The following is a 20,011-nucleotide window of genomic DNA, read 5'->3' as shown; positions in this document are numbered from 1 at the left end:
GACCCCCTTGAGGACCCAGAAGGCTCCCAGGCGCTCCTTAGATGACAGACCCAGAGACCGAGACGGTAGCTCCGGAGCTGGTAAGACCACTCCGTTCCCCGGTGGAGGGCCGGGAGGAGAATTTTTTTGTTAAATTCTTTACAGTCTATAGAGCTATTTCCTTATTGTCTCTGGGTCACCTGGCCCGCAAATGGCGTTCTCACGGCACTCTGCTTTCAGGCCACAACAGTCCCGGCTTCCCGGACGTGGTGTTCCCGCCCTCAGCCCCACGACTGTTCCCCGGCCGGCTGGTTCAGACGAGTTCAGAGGACGCCAGCATCAGCCCTCCTCCTCAGTCACGAACCCGCCCCCTGCCGGGTGCGCGGAGCAAGGTAAGTGCTTTGAGTTTATTCTCAGCACCAGAGCCTCGGGATGCCACGTTGCCTCCCGACGCCGCGTTACCTGTTCCACACCGCTGCGAAGCCCCGCCGGGTACGTCCAAAATACTCGTCCCCTTGGTGCCCCTATCACGGAGCTTAGAGGCGTGGCTTTCATTGCCCAGCCCGTCATGCTGGCTGCACCGGACCATTCGACTCGGTTATGCAATTAATTTTGCCAGGCCTCCGCCCCCCTTCGTGGGCGTTCATTTTTCCACAGTGCACGACAAACATGACCAGTCCCTGTGCGAAGAAATCGCCTCCCTTTTAACCAAGAGCGTGATAGAGCCTGTCCCTCCAACCGAAATGAAGAAGGGTGTCTACAGCCCTTACTTTGTTGTACCCAAGAAAGGCGGCGGCTTACGACCGATCTTGGACCTGCGAGTTTTTAATCGGACCTTGTCCAAACTCCCGTTCAAAATGCTCACCCAGAAACAAACTCTATCTGGCGTCCGGCATCTAGATTGGTTCGCAGCGGTAGACCTGAAGGATGCGTACTTCCACGTCTCGATTCGCCCTCGACGTCGACCCTTCCTGCGGTTCGCGTTCGACGGCAAGGTGTATCAGTACAAAGTCCCCCCCTTCGGCCTGTCTCTGTCCCCTCGCGTCTTCACGTAAGTCGCAGAGGCAGCTCTTGCCCCGTTCCGAGTAGCCGGCATACACATACTCAATTACCTCGGCGACTGGCTCATCCTGGCCCCCTCGCGAGAGTTACTATGCGCGCACAGAGACCAGGTGCTCAGGCACCTCAGCCGTTTGGGGCTTCAGGTCAACTGGGAAAAGAGCAAGCTCACCCCGGTCCAGAGCATCTCTTTTCCTGGTTTGGAGTTAGACTCAGTCTCAATAATAGCACGTCTCTCCAACGAGCGTGCTCAGTCAGTGCTGAAATGCCTTGCTTCCTTCAAGCCAGGTGCCGTGGTCCCTCTAAATGATTCCAACAGCTCCTGGGGCATATGGCATCCTCCGCAATGGCCGCACCGCTGGGGTTGATGCATATGAGACCACTTCAGCACTGGCTCCAGACTCGAGTCCCGAGACGAGCATGGCACCACGGCACGTACAACGTGAAAGTTACCACTGCCTGCCGCCAAACCTTCAAACCCTGGACAGACCTCTGCTTTCTACGGGCAGGAGTACCCTTGCAGCAGGTGTCCCGACGCGTTCTGGTTACAACCGACGCCACCAAATTGGGTTGCTGCTGGCTGCTGGCTGTTTTCCTTGCCCTGAGGAAGTTTCTCATGTTAATTCGGGGCAAGCACGTCCTAGTCAGGACAGACAGCACCACGGTCGTAGCCTACATAAATCGCCAAGGCGGAGTACGCACCCTCCACATGTCACAGCTCGCCCGTCGTCTCCTTCTTTGGAGTCAGCAGCGACTGGAGTCACTGCGTGCCACTCACATCCCCGGCAACCTCAATGTGATAGCGGACGCGCTGTCAAGATAAAGCTCGCCCGGCGGAGAGTGGAGGCTCCACCCCCAGTCCAGTCAGCTGATTTGGGACAGGTTCGGCAAGGCCCAGGTAGACCTGTTTTGCCTCCCAAGAAACCTCCCACTGCCCGCTCTGGTATGCCCGGAGAGAGGCTCCCCTCGGGGCAGATGCTTTGGTACTCAGCTGACCCGCGGGGCTGCGCAAGTACGCATTTCCCCCAGTGAGCCTTCTTGCACAGGTGCTATGCAAGGTCAGGGAGGACGAAGAGCAGGTCATTCTGGTGGCTCCCTACTGGCCCACCCGGACTTGGTTCTCGGACCTCACGCTCCTCACGACAGCCCCTCCCTGGCGAATTCCCCTGAGGAAGGACCTTCTTTCTCAGGGACGGGGCACGCTCTGGCACCCGCACCCAGACCTCTGAAACCTCCACGTCTGGCCCCTGGACGGGATGCGGAAGATCTAGCGGGCCTACCATGGACCGTCATAGATACAATCAATCAAGCCAGAGCCCCCTCTACCAGGCATCTTTACGCCCTAAAGTGGCATCTGTTCGCGGACTGGTGTTCTTCCCGAGCCGAAGACCCACAGAAGTGTGCAGTTAGGTCAGTGCTTGTGTTTCTACAGCAGAGGCTGGAGAGGAGGCTGTCCCCCTCCACCCTCAAGGTGTATGTCGCCGCTATCGCGGCCCACCATGACACGGCAGACAACAAGTCTCTTGGTAAGCACGACTTAATCGTCAGGTTCCTAAAAAGTGCCCGGAGGATGACTCCCTCCCGGCCTAACCTGTTCCCCTCCTGGGATGTCTCGGTCATCCTTATGGGACTCTAGAGACCTCCCTTCGAGCCGCTTGACTCAGTTGGACTCAGGGCCCTCTCTCTCAAGACCGCCCTGCTGATGGCGCTCGCTTCCATCAAGAGGGTCGGGGACCTGCATGCGTTCTCTGTTAGCGACGCTTGCCTGGAGTTCGGTCCGGCAGACACTTTCGTGATCCTAAGACCGCGACCGGGCTATGTGCCCAAGGTTCCTACCACACCCTTCAGGGATCAGGTGGTGAACCTGCAAGCGCTGCCCCGGGAGGAGGCAGACCCAGCCCTTTCACTGCTGTGTCCAGTACGTGCTTTACGTATTTATCTGGACCGCACACAGAGCACTAGACACTCTGAGCAGCTCTTCGTCTGCTTTGGGGGACAGCAGAAAGGGAACGCTGTCTCCAAGCAGAGACTCGCCCACTGGGTTGTCGACGCCATTTCCCTGGCTTATCACACCCAGGCCATGCCCCCCCCCTTGCGGGTCCGAGCTCACTCCACCAGGAGTGTTGCGTCCTCATGGGCACTGGCTAGGGGCACTGCCCTAGCAGACGTCTGTAGAGCAGCGGGCTGGGCAACACCTAACACTTTTGCGAGATTCTATAATCTCCGAGTTGAGTCAATATCGTCCCGTGTTTTCTCAGGTCCGAGCCTGTAGAACTCGGTGGCACGCTGACGATCTGACCGGGTGAATCGCTTGCACCTAGCGCCCTTTCCCCCTAAACCAGGGAAAACAGTGCGCCTTCATTCCCAGGAGATCCCATGTTTGGGACGCTGGTTGATTCCTCCCTAGCCCTCATGGGTCGCAGTTCAGCGGAGGAACTCGCCAACCCAAGCCACTGCGGGTACCGCAAGCTACCCTGTACTGGTATAGGTGCTCCACAGGTAAGGCCTCCTTCGGACTCCCCGTGTGTAATACCACGGTACTGTCCCCTCTCGAGCGGACCCCCGTGTTTCCCTTAGGCAGTCACAGCTGCCTTGGTCGCCGTGCTGTATGCTCCCCCCTCTACGAGGCTGGATCTACCACCGCACCAACTTTTCCACATAGGCCCTAAGTCAGGCCTCTGATGTGTTTGCCACTAAAATTTGCCTCCCCTCCCGGGTAGGCGTGGCCTCCGCAGGGTCTTCTCCGCCCTGAATAAGGGCTAAGACCCCCTTCCCTCAATGCGTGTAAGGGCCCCGGCCGTAGTTGCTCTATGCGAGAAACATAGAGAGAAAAGTGGCCCAGCCAGGCTTGGCCCGTTCCCAGGTTGGTGGCCATCACCTTGTTCCCCCCTCCAGGGTAACGATAAGGATTCTGATGGCTTGAATGGGGCATTGGGGAAGGGTACGTGCAGTCTGATACAGTTGGTCGTCCTGCACGTAAGAATACCTGCTCGCTCCTGTATCAGCAGTTCACGTACACAGCTCAGCGCATGGCACTTTTATAAGTGGACCCCTAGTGTCGCTTCTCTGACACAATGTGGAGAGAGCGACAGAAGTGGAATGTCTAGGTTACGTATGTAACCTCCGTTCCCCGATGGAGGGAACAAGACGTTGTGTCTTCCCCGCCACGTCGCTGAGCCGAGCCACTGTTGTGGCCGGACCATTTCTGGCTCCTCAGAAAAATCCTGAATGAACTCCCGTATTTGTGCCGCCTAAATACCCATATGTCCGGGGGCGGGATATGCAAATACCGGCTGCCAACTTCTCATTGGCCTTTTTTCATAGATCAGAGGTGAATATCGGCACTCAAGAGAGACCCTTAGTGTCGCTTCTCTGACACAACGTCTCGTTCCCTCCATCGGGGAACGGAGGTTACATACGTAACCTAGACGGTATGTGTATATGCTAGGACCATAGATTTTTGTTCATGTTTTGAAGAGAAGGAATGTTGATGGACAAGATAAATGTTGCTAAGCCTGTCAGGCCCCATGTCTGCCACCCAGCACACAGGAATCACTATGGCCATTTGCTGTCACGACATTGCAGACATTGCCAGAATCGACCATGTCAACCTAATAGTGACAAGAAGATGCATGCTACATGTTTCTTAAGCTCCTTCTCTCATTCACCTTCCATTTTCAAAATTGTATTTAAAGTTTTTGTCATTCTTTACCCTGAGCAATTCCTTAGAATAATGATAAAAATCACTAATGAGATCTCTTCAATTTCTCAGTTGTATCTCCTAGACAACAATGAGAATAAATGAGAACAAATAGAGACTTTTGTTTACATTTACAACTCCTCAGATTTTTCCCCTCAGAAAAAAGAACCAACTAATCTAACATGTATCAAGAGTTTTAGAGGAGATCTCAACAATGTCTCTGTGGCAGGGCAGAGTGAGGGGCCGGGTCGTGATTATACACACCCGGTCCCTTATCAGGCTAATTAAGCCTCCGAGAGGGATAAAGGCCGATTGTGGGCGGTGGTGCGGGAGAGAGAGATAGTTTATGGACATGTCCGTCATGTGTGTGTTGTTGTCGTCTTTTGTTTAAGTTTATTATTAAAATATTATTTATATCGTCATGCCGGTTCCCACCTCCTCCTCTCCATGGAACTACGTTACAGTCGCAAATTGTCCTCTGCCAAAACTGAAACCCAGAGGAAAAAAAGCAGGAGACCTAAACAGCTCTTTCCATTTAAAGGGCTAGTTCAACGAAAATGAAAATGCTATTATCAGTTACTCACCCTCATGTTATCCCAGATGTGTATGACTTTATTTTTTCAGCAGAACACAAACAATGATTTTTAGAAGGATATCTCAGCTCTTTAGGTCCATACAATGCAAGTGAATGGTGATCAGACATTTGTAGCTCCAAAAATCACAAAGGAAACCTAAAAGTAATCCATATGATTCTATATGTGTGGGTTAGAAACAGAACAATATTTAAATCTTTTTTACTTTCTTTTTTACTAAATCTCCACCTTAACTTCACTTTCAGATGTGAAAGAGAATCTAAACAGGCACCACATGTGACTTTCAGATGTAAAAGTGGATATTTAGAGTAAAACAAAGGAAGATCTATCTTTTTCTCATGCAGACCGATTATAATGCTTTATAAGATATGGATTTAACCACTGGAGTCTTCATTTCTACCTTTCCTTTATGTGATTTTTGGGGCTACAAAGGTCTGATCACCATTCACTTGCATTGTATGGACCTAAAGAGCTGAGATATTCTTCTAAAAAAAAATGTGTGTTCAGTGGAAGAAAGAAAGTCAGACACATCTGGGATGGCATGAGGGTGAGTAAATAATGACAGAATTTAAATTTTTGGGTGAACTATCCCTTTAATCTAATTTCTGTCAGGGAGAAACATTTTAGAGATTGCAGAGGTCTAATTTATGAATGTTCAATCCAAAAGGAAAGTCTGCAATCAAAAGTGAAAGATTTCCTGCACACACAAACATTTCATATCAAATTACTCCAAGACCAAATTATCTTTGCTATGTGATGCAATTTATATCTATTTACTCCTACAGTATGTTAACAATTGTCTCATTTGTGTCTATTAGAAGAGAGAACCTTCCGTAAAAGCATCTGAGTTGATAGTTAAATGAAATATAGCTGAGAACTCCATTAAGTAACCTAAGCTGTGAAAGAGCCACCTCTGAGCCCGATAATTTAATAGCCCTATAGACATCCTGTCTTTCTCTTCTAATTGCATATATGCAGACAGGTCCATAGGTTGCAAAGACAACACTCTGAAATCTCAGTGATTGGTGCTCCTATTTGGCTGAAGAGGGTAATTTTGTGAGGACAGACTGAGGCTTATTTGATATAGATTTACTATACAAGGACACATATGCAAAAAAGTATTACACTTTCACACATTGAAACACATTCTATGTGATACATTCTTTTCTCGCTGTCTCTCTCTCTCCAACACACACACACACACACATACTCAGACTGCCAGCAGAGCTCTCTCATTTGGAGGTCAAACACATAGTGGGCGAGATATCGGTCGGCCGGAACAACACACACACTGGCATGGTGAGGGCAGATATTGGTCAGCCTGTGCAGTAGGCCATGAACCAGTGCTCTAGGCTTTGAAGGTCTCACTGAAGAGCAGATCAAAGGCTGAGTGCGCAACAAGCAGGCATGCTGCGGAGATAATTCACATATACGCAGATTCCCAAGAAGGGGCGGAAGTGTGGGAGAATTACACAGTTCATATTGTCAGTGACTTCTAAGGGCCTTGCAGAATCCACTTTTTACATTTTCTGAATATATGTGGGTGATATAAGTAAACATGTTTATCTTGATACTCTTGAAAATGTTGGTCAATAACAAGATATTTCACGATATTCTCATTTTATAGAAAGTGTTTTAAAAATGTCTGAAAAAAATAATACAAGTTCCTTTGTGATTTAAATCAATGTCTAATGATGAATAAAATAACTAATTACAGAAAAACAAAATGTAATGATTATACAATAACGATTGTTTGTAGCGCAACCTCTGGAATGTGAATTCTGTAACATGCAGTGACATTTTGCCGAATTGTGATAGAAATGATACTTGGGTCATTCCTACAATTCTATGATATTAAGTCCCCTTTTCAAGTTGTGGCATTTATTTTGTTTAATTTCACCCGATTACAATTTTAATGGTCTTGGTAAAAATAATTAAGACAAATTATAATGTCACACACTGCTGTGGGCCTAAAAATTTAATTTTTCAACAATTCCTGTGTGTCAATTCCTCATGTCCCTAGAGCTGCACGTCAAACATCTTTGACAAAAATAAGTGCTAATTAAGAGTTTAGTATTTTACTTTCTCACTAACGTATTCATTTGTGGTAAATGTGCCATTTTAACACTGAAAGTGGAGTTCTTTTGTGTGTCTCTTGATTTATTGTACCCCCTTTTATGTCATGACACTATGACCTTTAATTGAAGATATATGTTATGAAATGACATCACACACAATGGAGGTGACATCATCCATTCAGCAAAATTATTTAGATTTATTTGATGTGTGTAACTCTTTTTGTCAAGAATAACATGTCTACCCCATTATGGGAAGATTTATGGGAAATTACTGTAATTTAAAAATTTCAATATATTTATGTTAGCAGAAATAACATTATCAATATGTTTACAAATATGTTTTCTACATATCATTAACAGACTTTATTCACTGAATGTCCACCCCGTCGTTTTCCACCCAGAACCTGTCTATTTAGCTGGAAGGACATCTGATTTATTTAGCATTTAGCTTGACCAGTATGACTTATCAAATCTTTAACATGTTCCTTTAACTCTCCAATGGGATTTATCAATGAGCCCTACCTTTGGTCCTCCTGGTAATTTTTGACCGGAAAGAGCAAAACCTTGTGAAAATTTTTTTGTGACATTAATAATCAGTAGATGGCTGCAGGGTCGCCTGAACAGTAAAGTGGTTCACCATGGTGCTGCTACAGAATTAACTGTGAGCAAGGCTCGACAAGGTCACATTTATAACTTAGAGCCTTGGTAAAATGTCTTTGTTTCCTGTAAAGGGATTATTGTAAAGGAGGAGATGAGAACCGGCTTGACAATATAAATAATGGTTTTAATATAAAACTGAAACAAAAAGACAAACACACATAGGTGTCGGACAGCTGTCCGTAAATCTCTCTCTCTCACACACTGCAGCTTCCAGTTGGCCTTTATCCATCTCTGAGGCTTGATTAGCCCGATCAGGGGCCGGGTGTGCGGAATCATGACCCGGCTCCGCCCTGCCACATTTCCATAACAGAAAGATGCAGTGTTTTGTCTGGAAGGTGAGGCACCTGCATTTAAGCGTAAACATTCCCACAGTGGAAAAGGTACTGTATACTTTCATACATTGTGGTCACTCAGAATTAGATTTTTGATCTTTGATCTCTGTGTGTGTGCATGAGTGTGCAGACCCGGCGCCAGACACAAATTCACGGACGGGCATTACATTTTTTTCAGGGGGGCACAACTGAGATAAACCTAATTCCCTAATTGCATAATAACATTAAATGATATGACCGATTATGAATTGAATATGTTTGATACAATGATAATGATCGATAGTAGCCTATTACATAATGTACTGACGCTATTCAAATTCATAACTGACGCTAAAGATTTGTGCTGTTTAGGCTCGCGCAGCCTCTCGATGAAACAAATAGGCCTAACTGCAGCTCACACAAAGAAACTCAGTTAGCATACTGCGGTAAAAAATTCAAAATGTGTAAGTTAGTTTTTATATTTATAACATGAAGCAACACATACCATACAACCAAGTGCTGAATACCATCACGATTGAAAATGTAACACTGATTTCGACAGTTCAATAAACAAGTAATTCATATTAAGTCACTTACATTTTAGATGCAATATTGACTTTTTGTTCTATTTTAAAACAAAGATCCCAGCAGAAACGGAATGCATCTAACAGTCAACCGTGTTTTCATTACTAAATGATTCAGTGTTTTAAACGAATCGGTTGAGTCAAAGATTCAATGACCCATTCATGAACGATTACTTTATTCTTGATGAATCAGCTGTTTGAACAAATCGTTTGAACAAATGACTCAATGACTCGCTTAACACCGCAGCTGCTTATCCCTTACCCACCTGTGGCCGTGACGTCCCTTGCTTGAGGCTGGCTATGGCTTTGGCAAGTAACGTTAGACCAACTAGTATCGCTGGAATGGCTAGCCTCTGCAGTGTTGGGAGTTGGATCGACCTCTTGTGAACTGCTACACCCTGGGTCTTCTCCCCTTACCTCGCTGCTCTCTTCTGCCAACTTTGGTGGTCTTTGATTAAAGAAACACCGTATATCCATGGTAGCTGTCACACGAAATAGCTCAGCATATTTGTTTAAAAAAAAAAAAAAACAGCTATCGTTATTAATCGCTACTATGCTTAGGACACAAACAAACATTCCCGCGCTCACCATCGACAAACCAATCAAATCCATTTAAAAACATTATTTTTTAAATCAGACCAAACACATTTTTAATTTTATTCAGGAGTTTATTCATCATGTATATACAAAACGACAACTTACCAACTTGTAACGAAAGTTACAGTAGCCTATTGATAAAAAAATATAAATAAAAGTGCAAACAAGCAAGGACTGGTGGTTGGTCGACTCCCGCGGGACTGCTAACATTCACGACTAGATTTGATGGTCGAGTGCGTGGCGTGGCGGTAATGGGTTGTGGGAGAATAAAACGATTCAGTGGGACTCCTATCTAAATAAAACATCCAAAAACAAATACATTGTTATTCATCTATTGCACAAAAGCAATAAGGACATCTAAACAAAATAACGATTTACAGTCGCAAGCATAAGTAGATGTTCTCATTATAACGTGTTTTTGCAGCGTTGTGCAATGTAGCCAATCACAGACATATGTGTTGATTTCTAAAACGCAATGGCCAATCAGATGCATTTCAGATAAAATCCACTCAGCTCTCAAAACGTTGGAGTTTTTGTTCAGTGCTGAATTCTGCATGCTGCATAATAAAAGAGCTTTGTGAGATCGTGATGAAATGAGATGTGAGACGTGACGTAGAGTTGATGAAGGGAGACAGGATCGTCCAGGGCGGGCCAGGCCCCCCAATGCCCGCCCATGGCGCCGGGACTGTGAGTGGTGTGCTCTGCATTTTCCCTTCTGGCTGTGTTAATATCACCCATTTATTTGTGTGTGTGTGTTTTGACTCTTGATGTTTTATAGACTCACCTTTTCATTTCTGTGTGTGTGAACAAAATTTGAGTGGTGATTGGCCATGCAAAACTTGCCACTGTGATGCTAGGGTGTTGTGACTGGTTATCAGGCCATTGATAAGAGGCTGATAAGGCGTTCTTAATGTTTTGATTGGGTTGCTATGCAGTTGCTATATTGTGTTGGGTGTTTTTTAGTGCATTTCAATGTAGCTGCCAGTGTCTTCTTGTGGCATGCATGGTGGTTGCTAGAATTTTGTGTTCACAAGGGTATTTGGGTGAAGGGATGTCAATCGTAAGGAACTTAACATTTCTGGATCCGATTTCTCGTAACAATTCTGGTTCTTTAACTGTTCCATTAATGATCCTTAATTCACTTCTAAGAAAGAAATATTTGGAAATACATGGAAGAAATGCAATTTTTATTAATTGCCCTCGGCAGCCTGTTACGAAATGATGAGATTCATTTCAAGTCTCACATGAAGAAATTAATAACTTGTAGTTCAGTAAATTGATCAAGAGAACAAGCTAATAATATTTGTTTGGGAGATAACACTGTATGTTTCACGCTGTGAGTCAAAAGAAACAACATAAGAGTCATTAGTTCAGGAATTGGACTACACTGGTCACATGTTCAATATGATTCAGTAGTGGGGTCACTGAAATATAGCACAGGAAACACAATCAAATATTTTAGTATGAAGTTGCGTCCACATAGGCAGACGTATGCACGTTTGAGAACTGTTAAAAAAAACAAAAGTCTGAAAATCATTTGCTTATGGTGTTAAAAAATGGTACCGGTTCCGGTTTCCCAACCCTATCTGGGTGGTTGTAACTAGGGTGTTTCTATGTGGTTGCATTGGTGTTCTGAGCCATTGCTATGTGATTGCCAGTGTGGAACTATGGGATTACTAAGGTATCCTCTGTTGTTTTAGGTATGTTGCTGTTCTGGGTGGTTACTGTAGTGGTGGTTGGTGGTTGCTAGGGTGCTCTGGTTGCTTTTTGGCCCAAAGTCAAAAAAGAGAACCCTCAAACAAATTTTGGTCCCTTGATATGGCTTGTTTTGTGTTCCTCCTTCAGTGTAAGTCTTTTGGATTTTTGTTGCCTGTTTCATCGTCCATAAGACAAAAACTCAAGTCTGTTCACTTAGAAAAGTAATTGCACATCTATCCTTAACAAGCATTAGGATATGAGGTATTATTAATGTCCAATAGCGAAAACAGTTTTTATTACAACAAATTTTATTACTTAGGGTAAGGGGTTGTTCAAATTCTGAAACTTAAGTATAAGCAATAGTAATAGTGATGTATGATTTTACATTAATAACACAGCAAGCAGAAAGGTTTTAGGACCTCCCGTATATGGAGCCAATTTGATTCGATGTCCAGTCCCAGTATTCCCTACCCACTGTCTGAGGCAGCCCTATTTCTCCATAGCACTCTATAAACTCTTTATTGTGTGCTGGGCTCTTATTCTCAGCAGATAGCTGCTGTTAATTGATGTGTTGCTTTGGAGAAACATGCTGTTGTAGTTCACGCCCTTGGAAAAGAAAGAATGCCGGTGTATTTGCATATGACTTTGTCTGTGATTGTGTGTGCGCATGTGCCCTCAGTTGCATGTCGCTGTCCAGAGTGCTGAAACCAAAGAGGCAATAGAGACATTGTATCTCGCAGCAGAGAGCAATACGTGTTGCCAGGTAACCACACCTGGCATTGAGCTGAAGATGCACTGCCATACAACCTCATACAGCACTTTTCTTCTCTCTCCTCAACTCTACCCAGTGTAATAATCATAAGCTGTTCCAAAACCTAGTGGGCAGCATTTTAAAAGTCTCACCCTCATGATTTCCAAACCTGTATAACTGTCTTTCCTCTGTAGAACACAAAAGGAGATATAAAAAAATAGGCATACTGTTAACCTCAGACACCATGCACTTTGATTGCACCTTTTCCCCATATATTAAAAGTCAACGGTGACTGAGACTAACATTCTGCCTATTATTATTATTATTTGCATGTTCTATGGATTTGGAACAACATGAGGGTGATTCAATGATGACAGATTGTTCATTTTGGGTGAACTATATCTTTAAGTGTACACATTTGTTCCTTTGCAACACTTTATTCTAGCTGATTTTAATAAGCGTAAACAAGCAGGCCTATATATATATATATATATATATATTATATATATTATATATATATATATATATATATATATATATATATAATAGTGTGATTTCACTGTTGTCAACAAAAGTTGTAAAAAAGTGCAGTAAACAAACATGGCTTGTGCTTAGCAAAAGCATAGATGAACTTAAAGGGTTAATTCTCCAGAAAATGAGTGTATTAACATGTGCTCACCACACCATCATGTTGTTCCAAGCCCATAAATCTTTCTTTCTTTTATGAAATACTAAAAAAGATATTACAATTTAAATGAGATCTAAGGGCAGGATTTTCAGTGAATAAAGACTTAACATTCAGTCTGTTCCTCACATGAAGCCACCTTATGACTTCAGAAGACTTGAAAAATAGCACATGAGTTGTATGGACTATTTTTATGTTTCTCGACAGCCTCAGTTTCCATTCATTGAAACAGCCTGGACAGTCTGCTGAACATCTCTTTTGTGCTCCCTGGATCTAAACCCTTAACTTAGAACTTAAATGTAGAGTGAAATAACCAAGGCTAGAACAAGTTTGTTTTCAATAAGAAGATAAGAGTAATTGAAGAAACATTGTAATTTAGAATCTTGGTGTGTCATGGTCTTTAAAGAGGTGCCTGTTTGTTTTGTCTAGGTTTTGCATGGGGAGTGTAGTACAACACAGTGTCCTAGGGGTGGCAGTAATGAACCAAATCTCTCTCTGTCAACTTTCTTGCCAAAAACTAAAACAAAAAACACTCTGTTGATTCCCATACCTCTCCTGAGAAAATATTTTTTTCTCTTTTCTCTATTTCTCTTGTACAGCCCTGACCTGAATTAAGTTGACAGAAGTTAACAGAAACCATGTTAGCACGTAAACATTGCAAGACCTTGTTACGCAAGCTAATGTCTAGCATAATATATCAGTTAATGTCTTAAACTGTAAGTGTTATTAATGTGGAGAGGATATTAATTCCCCTTAGACGGTGTTTTATTCTATTATTACTGAGCGTTTGTGTGTGTGTGTATGGATGCACACTGTTCTGTCTCTTAAAGGACATTGCCCCATTACTGTCATCTTTTTGTAGCTGATTTTGACTTTTTTATCTGCTTTTGGTAGTGTGTGTGTGTGTGTGTGTGTGTGTGTGTGCACGCGAGCAAGCGAGAGAGAGAGAGAGAGAGAGAGAGAGAGAGAGAGAGAGGGACTCTTACAGAAATATAGCCAACTCTCTCCCGTTGCCCTTCCAATATCAGCCGTTCGTCATAAATTAACGTGTAAATTGTACTGTTCTTACCTCCATGTACCCCACACATGTCCCAGAGAGAGAAAGAGAGATTTATGAAACCGTATGAGAACAAAATAAAAAAGCTTGCAGGGAAAAAAAAGCTTAAACCAGCCTAAGATGGTCTCCACCTTTGACTGGTTGTAGAGGATTTTTTTCTGCACTTTTTCAGCTGTTGAGACTGTGAGACTAGAGACACACTACAAGCTGAAGACCAGCTTGGCCAGGCTGGGAGACCTGCTTGAACCAGCAAAGGTTGTTTGCTGTCCCCACCCCCATTTATACATACAGTGAGTGTAGAGAGGACTGGAAATGATGGAGAATGCCACCAGGATTTTGATTGGGAATTGTCATGAGCCAGATTCAAAAAAAGCCCAATTCATATCTTCGACGTATATTTTTTACATACTGTTTGCATCATGAATCTTAAGTCAATGGTGGTTATTTCCACCGATAAATATGTCTCTTAATAAATGGTGCAGTCCCTTTAAAAATTAATGCTCACCTTTACCATTAGTCATAGAGAAGGACCCTAATGGTTTTTGTCTCAGACAGGACGACCCTATGGCTTGACATTTCAAAGTGATTATGAAATGCCCTGCACTGCTGAGACTAGATGCCACCTGTCTCTCAGATCAGGACACAAATGGATGCCCAAGTGCCCCTATAAAGTAATCTCTTTTATTGAATTGACTTTCCCCAGTGCAGGTCACTTTCTATTATTTTGGACGCATTTTACTGTGAGGCTGTGATAATGATGAAGGACTGTCTGAGCTTGCACATGGAGATACACGTAGATGGTGCTGTGTTTCCAAAGAGTTCACAAAGTCATTGTAAAAATCTGACTTGAAGTCAACGTGATATCAAAATTGACTATTGACTATCACTACACGTTCCTTCATGTTAATCTTCTTTGTAATCTGTCATTAAAATGTATTAAGTATCTCTGCTTCTGAAATTACTTTCCTTTTCGTCTGAAGTCACTTAATCTGAACAGACTATTGGTTAATTTTTTCCAGTAGCCAAATACAGTATCTCTCTTTAGACTACTGTTGTAGGCAATGCAGCCTTTCTGAAATCTTGGCAATAGTAACAGCAAAAATAACAATAGCTTTGAAAAAGAAGTGTTACCATTGTCATGTGTTGAGATGCACTCGAGCTTTAACTTGCCACTCTGCCTTCACGTCCCGGTCAAAAAGCCCCGCTCAAAATTGGGTAATATTTGTGCTTGCCTTTATTTCTGGCTCTATTCTATGAAATTGCCACAATTCCATCACAGATTCGACAATCTTCAGATATTATGTGTGTTTGACAGCATTATATGTAGGCAGAACGTTACTAGATGACCATATGCTCATTGGAGGTTTTCACTGTTGTGCACCATCTCTGTGTTTATATTAGCGTCTCCCTCTGAACGTGTTTACATACGCATCTTCCTGTAAACGTTGACGGGGGAGAGTAGTGTGGCGGATGCTGCGACTGGGCCCCCCCAGTTCAGGGAACCCTTGCAGCCATGGGCCAAGGGTCTTAAGCCTGTGCGTTAATGCGGCCCTGTATACAAGTACAGTCACTTGTACAGTCAATAACTTTTTCCAAAAAACATAAAATCACAATACTGTACAAGTATTCCAAACGACTTATGCTGCATTCAAAGACCTGAGAAGTCACATGCTAGCTTTGTGTGAGGAACAGAGTAAAACTACTTTACATTTAAGATCATATTTGAGCCGCGACTTTATACATTCTGAAAACTCAAACAAAATTGCCTAAACAAAATAAAAATTTAAATGATGAAGTAATCAGTAAATGATGCAGTAAGACATAGGTGTAGTATTAAAATGCACTGAACTGAGCTGAATACTGCACCAGGGTGACATTTCAAATACGACTTAAGATGACGTTTTGGTGGTGAAATCAAATCAAAGTAGAGACATTGCAGTTTGGATGGGAAATGTTTGGTTTATGAGTGCATGCGAGAACTTGGCCCTCACCTGTCACACTAATGGAGTCAGCAAACAAGGGAGGACAATGGACTTAATGTCCTTACATTACCCTGACAAACGGAGGACAGAGACCAGACAGACACAGACTGGACGTTACATGAGGGACACTGCTGAGTTTCTGTTTAATGGATTTAAAGGGGCACCCAGTAACTTTTTTAAGTATATGTCAAAGTGGCTTATATTGGCTTACACTGACACCTAGTGGCCTGGATGCTGCATCATTCAAACACAGTATGGTTTTCAGTTACCATTGCCATTGTAGAAATGCACTATGCACAGTAAACCAGGATTAATGAATGAAAGTGTCCAATAACAGGGATTTAACTGAGATTGAGCCAGAAGTATTCAGCTGGTCAGGTGATTCTAACATGGCAGACCCCATGAGGCGCCCCTGATCCATGTAGAATATAAGAGCTTTATAAGGTTACTGATATGACTGAAATCTTCATCTCACATGAGTGGTGATGATTTTATACATTTGTTTCAAAATTACTATTAATTTTTTTAGAAGTAAAACTTTTTAATTTAGGGAAAAAAAAATACTGAGTGCACCTTATACATAGGCAAGAAAACGCTTTCTCTTAGACATCAAAGAGATTAGGCCTAAATGGAGCTATAATGGAGACTTTTGGAAATTCATGCTGGTCTGAGCCAGTTTTTCAGTAGTAATGCTATTCACATTCATTTCATTGCTGTATACTTTTTTTTACTGAACAGTTGTCTTATTTGTGCCCATTCCTTTTTCTCCTAAGGAATGTTAGTTGAGCCAAAGTACTTTAATTAAACATAATTGGGAACTCCTTTGGGCACATTGTTTAACAAGTAATGGAAAGAGAGAAAGCAAGCAAGAGAGAGAAATATAGTAGTGATGTTTATTTACATACAGTACCTTCAGATCTCCGTCAGCTGATATGTGGTGAGATAGCTTATTGTGCTGCTGCCAACGTTTCCATACTGTAAACATCCATTTATCTGAGTCTAAGGCTACCAAAAGGTTGAGTATGTCTTTAAAAGGTCATTCTTCGAAACTGGTGGAGGGACAGTTTGCCTGCAATTAAGTTTTAACTGAAGAACTTTTAGTGTATGTACTTATATTATTATACATACGTATATTATGTATAGCATTTAATACAGCACGTCCACTGAATTCTTAAGTTGAAATGCACAGACACAGTTATTATGTTAGGGATTTACAGCCAGCCTTGAATAATACACAGAATGTCTTCATTTAATTTCCTATACGACCACAAAAAATACAAATGTCTTATTCACATCAGAAGGATGACAAAAAGAATATACAGCGAAGTCCAAAAGTTTGACTGTATGTATTTTTTTTTTAAAGTTAAGCAATCAGTTGAACAGCAAGCACCTGTTCATAGCTGTAGATCTCCATCTAAGATAGAGAAAGAGAGGGAAGAGAGGAGGGATGGTAAGGCAGAGAAGGAGGGACACACTCTCACACATTGAGACAGAGGCACAAGACACACATCCACTGTCAAAGAGACAGAGGAGAAGAGACCATAAGAAGAGGTTAGAGGGAAAACAAGCAATAGTTCCTTTGTGTGATTTCAAAGGATCTGGCTTTGTGGACACTATGTCTCACAGGAAGAGGAGTTTCACTTTTGGAGCATACGGGGGGTAAGAACTGGATATTTGTGAGGGATATGTGTGCCAGGGACAGATGACTGTTTTTGCCTTGTCATTTGGTCTGCCGGTAATCCATTCACAGAGCAGGAAAAGCATACTTGTACAGATTTTTGTGCTGTTGTAATACATTTGTTTACTTGTTGCTCTGGCTTGGCTTTCTGAGGTCATACTATAGTAAATATGTACATTATTCTGTACATATGTACTATAGCATTTTTTCAATTATATATACAAGGAGTTTGGGGTTTGTTGCATAACATTTTTGTTTTGCAACTAATAACAGTGGTTTGGCCTGTTTTAGCAAGATACAAGATAAGTTCTAACAAAACTTCTTTCGAGACGCTTTTCAGAACTACTAAATATCTTGTGTTCCTATAGCTCAACTGGTAGAACATGGCAATAGCTACAGCAAGGTCATGGGTTTGATTCCTAGGGAACACCCATACTGTTAAAATGTATACCATAAGTACACTTAAAATTGCTTTGGACTAAAGTGTCTGCTAATTATTTCTAACTTATGTCTACTCAATTATTCCTTACTTATGTCTTGTCTTTAGTTGGGGTACTTTTAATGTGTTTGATTTTTTAAAATCATATTCTAGAATCATAAGTTCCAAAAGGAGAAAGGTTTGACATTCTTTTGGTTTTTATGTACAGAAAAAAACGACTTTATGCTAACAATAACCGGACACTAATTTCAAAGTTTTATTTATTAATTTGATCTTTACAGCACATACACATAAGTAGTTTAATATTACCAATACATGTGCTTTTTATGCTTACACGTTGTTTTGTCACCTGACACTTGATTGTCATGCAGAGAATGGTTCAGTTAGAGCACTGAGAGTTTGATGACTGTAAGATGAGGTCAAATATTGATCAATCTAGTTTCTTAAACAAAGAGGGACAATGGAAACTCACATCACATAGCGGCATCATGTCTCTCTGTTGAAAGTTCTTTGAAACACTTTTTTGTCAAATAGCAGAACGTGGGACTAGATGAGCCTTGATGATTGAAGACAAGGTGCAGTGCAATAAACCTGCTGTACTTTATCATTTTACAGTTTTAAGAATCGGGTCTGACAGGTTTGTATTTTGGATTGCAAAAGTAATTTGAAACTGGTTTTATTTGATCCAATCTGTTTCCTAATACTAGTATTTCTCTTGGTGAATTATTATTTACTATTATCCGAATTCTACTGTATGTTTCAGTATGATCTATAATGCCTTAACTTTCACACTGTCCTTATTTATTCAATACTAAGAACACCATGTGATCATCTTTATTCTAACAGAGGGATTTCTTAAGGGAGTCTGTCTGTGTGTGTGTGTGTGTGTGTGTGTGTGTGTGTGTGTGTGTGTGTGTGTGTGTGTGTGTTCGTGTGTGTGTTCATCTGGTAGTGGTTTCATTGTCAGCATGGTGTTTACAACGTTTTCATTATATCAGTAAATCAATAAAATTATGTAAAAACACAGTTTAAAAAGCAAAACACCATCTATGCAACAGAGTGGATTACATTAAATGCACACATCTTATAGTGTCATTGGGGGCTGATCCCTTCTAAGATTGAAATCCTACAATCGACCCTGGTTTATACTATCTATTTGTATTTACTCTGTTTAATAAAAATAGTGCAATAATTTTAAGCACTGATGCATTTTATTATTTGACAGTTATTACTTCAGCTACAGTATCTGGGCTTCCAGAGCCCTTCAAGTGCCAAAAACTCCCAGTATGACAAGGTGAACATGAGTAACCCCTTCTTCTTTAATGATTCTAAGGTCATTTTTAGCTATTCTTCCACCGACGTGCGTAAATACGGGTCCTGCATTGCGGGTTCATGGAAGCGGTCACAACACTCAAAGATCCTCCATGTGATGGTTTTTAGGCCTCATTTCAACATTCAAGGATAATATTGTTGGATTCCAATATTTATAGCTTCAACTTATAGTATATAATACTATAGTTTTACAGTGTATTTGTGTACAAAAGGTTGAGAGGTCATAGAATCATTAGAAGAAGAGAATTGGATTCAATTATATATCTATCTATCTGTCCGTCCTTCCATCTGGTGTTAAACCTGATATTTTGGAAATTATTTTACAAGGTCTTCTACTTCCAGAAGAGCATGGAAACTTTCACCGTTATAAGATTAAAGAGTGGCTCAAACATGTCTGTAACATGGTAACGTTGGGGAAGGAGGAGGCGGGAACAGGCTGTGGCTCAGTTGGTAGAGCGGGTCGACCACTAATCGCAGGGTTGGTGGTTTTTGAATCCCGGCCCACACAACTCCACATGCCGAAGTATCCTTGGGCAAGTCTCTGAAACCCAAGTTGCTCCCAATGGCAGGCTAGCACCTTGCATGGCAACTCTGCCGCCATTGGTGTATGAATGTGTGTGTGAATGGGGGAATGAGTCACAGTGTTAAGCGCTTTGAATACCGTTAAGTTTAAAAAGGCACTATATAATGCAGACCGTTTACCATTTAGTGGCTGCAGCTGCATGCGGCTCTCTCCTCCGAACTGCCACGTTCCGCCACATTTATCCCACTCCTCGTCTGATTAGCCCAATTGGGGGCCGCCACCCTCCTCATCGTTTGCGTCAGGCT

The 20,011-nt window shown here is 42.4% G+C and overlaps 1 protein-coding gene across 4 annotated transcripts in view; it reads left to right on the top strand.

Annotated features, from left to right (window-relative positions):
• Window positions 1-20,011, top strand: part of LOC127654147 (rap1 GTPase-activating protein 1-like) — a 106,264-nt gene that overhangs the window by 32,816 nt on the left and 53,437 nt on the right. For 2 of the 4 annotated variants that reach the window (XM_052141176.1, XM_052141174.1), the window contains exon 1: window positions 17,240-17,393. The exons of the other annotated variants lie outside the window; for them this stretch is intronic. In XM_052141176.1, coding sequence (XP_051997136.1) covers window positions 17,350-17,393 — 44 coding nt within the window. In that variant the 5' untranslated portion in view covers window positions 17,240-17,349. Of the gene's footprint in view, window positions 1-17,239; window positions 17,394-20,011 lie in introns of those variants that run through there. 4 annotated transcript variants of the gene reach the window in all.

This window comes from Xyrauchen texanus, chromosome 13 (assembly GCF_025860055.1).
Source record: "Xyrauchen texanus isolate HMW12.3.18 chromosome 13, RBS_HiC_50CHRs, whole genome shotgun sequence".
NCBI classification, from domain to species: domain Eukaryota; kingdom Metazoa; phylum Chordata; class Actinopteri; order Cypriniformes; family Catostomidae; genus Xyrauchen; species Xyrauchen texanus.
Note: the sequence above shows the minus strand (reverse complement) of the source record. Positions and strands in the feature narration are given on the sequence as shown.